The sequence below is a fragment of the Alligator sinensis genome, unplaced genomic scaffold (assembly GCF_000455745.1).
Source record: "Alligator sinensis unplaced genomic scaffold, ASM45574v1 scaffold1740_1, whole genome shotgun sequence".
Lineage (NCBI taxonomy): Eukaryota > Metazoa > Chordata > Crocodylia > Alligatoridae > Alligator > Alligator sinensis.
In genome coordinates, this window is record NW_005843154.1 from 52,092 (window position 1) to 54,922 (window position 2,831).

A 2,831-nucleotide genomic window follows, 5' to 3' on the forward strand; every position below is an offset into this window, starting at 1 on the left:
CCTGCTCCCCCCCTCCCCCCAGCTGTCAGTGAAGAACTGCTTCATCCGGGGCTCAGTGGTCCGCTACGTGCAGCTGCCAGCCGACGAGGTGGACACACAGCTGCTGCAGGATGCTGCGCGCAAGGAGGCACTGCAGCAGAAGCAGTGACCTGTCCCCCCGGATGCCTGGGTTCCTGCCTCGGACCTGAGCACAGCTGGAGCCCACATCCAGACCTCCCCACACCCCTGTGTTCCTGTCCTGGCCCCCCCCCCAGGACACCTGGGCTAATAACTCAGAGGTGCCTGGCTCCTGCACTGTCTTGAGCAGCACTGGAGCCTACATCTAGATCCCCAGACACCTGGGTTTGTGCCCTTCTGCACACCTGGATCCCTGTCCCAGTCGAACAGCGGTGGAGCCAACATCTACCTCCCCGGACGCCTGGGTTCCTGCTCCGGTCCTGAGCAGAACTGGAGCCATATCTAGGCCCCTGGGTGCCTGGGTTCTTCCCCCCTGCAACTACTGGGGGGTTCCTCTTACGGGACCCCACCCCTTTTTTTCACCACACTCTTGAAGGCCCCTATTTTAGCCTGATCCTTTGTTGCACTGAGTTTTCTACCCCTCCTTTGGTTCTTTTAAGGCAGGGTATCTAGTCTCCCTGCCCACTATGGGATAGATTTCAGGGTCTGGGAGGGGGTTCCAGCACCTGGGGGGCAAACAGTCACATGGGGGCATCTTTGGGGCCTTGTCTGTGCATAGACTTGGCAGCAGGGCATTAAATTTGGGTATCTTCAACCTTTGATTTGTATCAAGGCTTGTCTGGGGCTATGGGGCCGGGAGCGGGGTACTGGCTATGGTCCTGGATATCTGGGTTCCTGGAGGTCCCCCGGGGCCTTGCAGCTAGGAGGGACTGGAATGGGGTGGGGCTCTAGGCGCTAAGCTATAAAGCTAAAAAAGGGGTGGGGGTGGAGTTTAGAATGGACTAGTCTATCTGACTTGCAGGGGGAGTGGAATGGACTAGTTTATGTAGAATGGTCTAGTCTAGCTACTTTAGATTGTTGGGGGGAGGGTAGAGTGGACTGGTCCACCTGGCTTGGATTGTAGGGGGTGGACTGAACTAGTTCTACTAGTTTGGCCTGCAGGGTCTACGGTGGACTGGTCCATTTGGCTTCTAGGGTAGAAGGGTTCTAATCTAGTTTAGACTACAGGGGCGTAAAGTGGACTAATCCATTTAGTTTTGTAGGGGTTAGAATGGACTAATTCAAATGGTTTGGATTGCATGGGGGGTTGGAATAGACTAGTCCATCTAGCTTGGAGTGCAGGGGGTAGAATGGACTACTCCATTTAGCTTGGTAAGGGGTAGAAAAGACTAGTCCAACCGGCTTGGACTGCAGGGGGGAGTGGAGTAGCTCATTTGCCTTGGTTTGTAGGGGGGCAGCATAGGTTGATCTATCTTGCTTGAATGGGGGGGGGGTTAGACTGCTCCATTCGGCCTACTTCCTAGGGGGAGGAATTCAGCCGGACTGATCCACCCGGACAAGACTGGCGAGGGGTTTCTCCCCCCACCCCCCTGCCCCACAGCAGCCAGCCCTAGGGCCTGTTTAGCCTCATCAAGAATCCACTGGGCTGCCTGGGGGCGGGAATGGACCAGCCCATCTGGGCTGGTCCATTCCCCATGCTGGGGTGGGGGGTGTCTCCATCCCCCCCCAGGGCTGGTGCTAGTCCCCTCTGCTCTGGTTTTATGCTCCCACATCTCAATAAAAGTGTGTTTTGTAGCATCCCGTCTCCCCTCTTCTTTCCTCTCCCGGGTTGCGGCCCAGCTGCTTGGGTTCTCTGTTCAGTCCAGGGCTGGCCTGGGGTTAAAGCGGGAACCGGGACGCCTGGGTTCTCCGTTTATTTCAGGAGTGGGGTGGGCACCGCACACCCCTCCTGTTCTCTCTGCATTTTAGGGGGCGGGCAAAATCCAGCCGGCCAGGCACTTCCGTCTAGCCCGCGGGGCCCGGCTATGGCCTGGAAGACCGGGGGCCCTCACTGCCCTTCCGAAAGCCGGCGTCCATGCCGCAGCGCGGCTCTGCTTGCTGAGCACCGAGCACCCACCCAGCCCACCTGACCCGCCGCGGCCCCGAGCCAGGGGCTGCTAGAGACGAGCGGCTTCTGCTGGCCACCCCACGGCGGCTGCACCAGGCCGGGAGCCAGGGAGTTTGCACCGCGCGATGCTGCGGGGCAGTCAGCTCTCTTGGGTGTGGGGACTAGAGAAGGGAGGGACACCTGGGCTCTCTGGGACCCTCCCAAAGAAGCCAGATGTTCCTCCCAGCCCCCCTTCTCTAATGCCCCATCCTCGCAGGGACATCCCAGTGTCACGTGGGGAGAGGGGCCTGGGGGTGACAACAGGGGCTGGGGCCGGGACAGCCGGGCTCTTCCCCCGGCTCTGCGCAGCCCCCGGCCCGCAGAGGAGCGCCCGTGAACCCAGGCGCCCAGGGCCCTTCCCAGGGGGCGCTATGACACTCTGTGATCCTGCCCAGCTGCACGGCCCGCGCTGTGGCCGCTCTATCCACCCCAGCACCTCTATGCCTCCACGCAGCTTCCTTTCTACAAGGCCCCGTTTTGCGGGTATCCTAGCTAGTGCCTGTCCATCTAGATAAACAAAGCCACGCCCGCATTCATGCTAAAGAGGGGCACGGCTAAGCCCGACCACGCCCCTCCAGCTGCCTAGTGAAGGCGGAGGGGGCGGGGCTGCGTGGCGCGGCTCAGGCAGTGCTGTGGTCAGCCCCAAGTGGGTCCTTGGAGTGTAGAGCGAGGCCGGGCGGCACACGTGGGGCTCTGGGAGGTAAGAAGGGGGCGGGGGGAGTGGTGG

At 60.6% G+C, this 2,831-nt stretch overlaps 2 protein-coding genes across 2 annotated transcripts in view; both read left to right on the forward strand.

Moving 5' to 3' along the window:
* Positions 1-737, forward strand: part of LSM2 (LSM2 homolog, U6 small nuclear RNA and mRNA degradation associated) — a 13,117-nt gene extending 12,380 nt beyond the window's left edge. The window contains 1 exon segment of the mRNA XM_006037645.2: positions 23-737. Coding sequence (XP_006037707.2) covers positions 23-148 — 126 coding nt within the window. The 3' untranslated portion in view covers positions 149-737.
* Positions 738-2,224: 1,487 nt separating this feature from the next.
* The window catches only part of VARS (valyl-tRNA synthetase), a 26,183-nt gene continuing 25,576 nt past the window's right edge, over positions 2,225-2,831 (forward strand). The window contains 1 exon segment of the mRNA XM_025194051.1: positions 2,225-2,804. The gene's annotated coding sequence lies outside the window, so the exon portion shown is untranslated.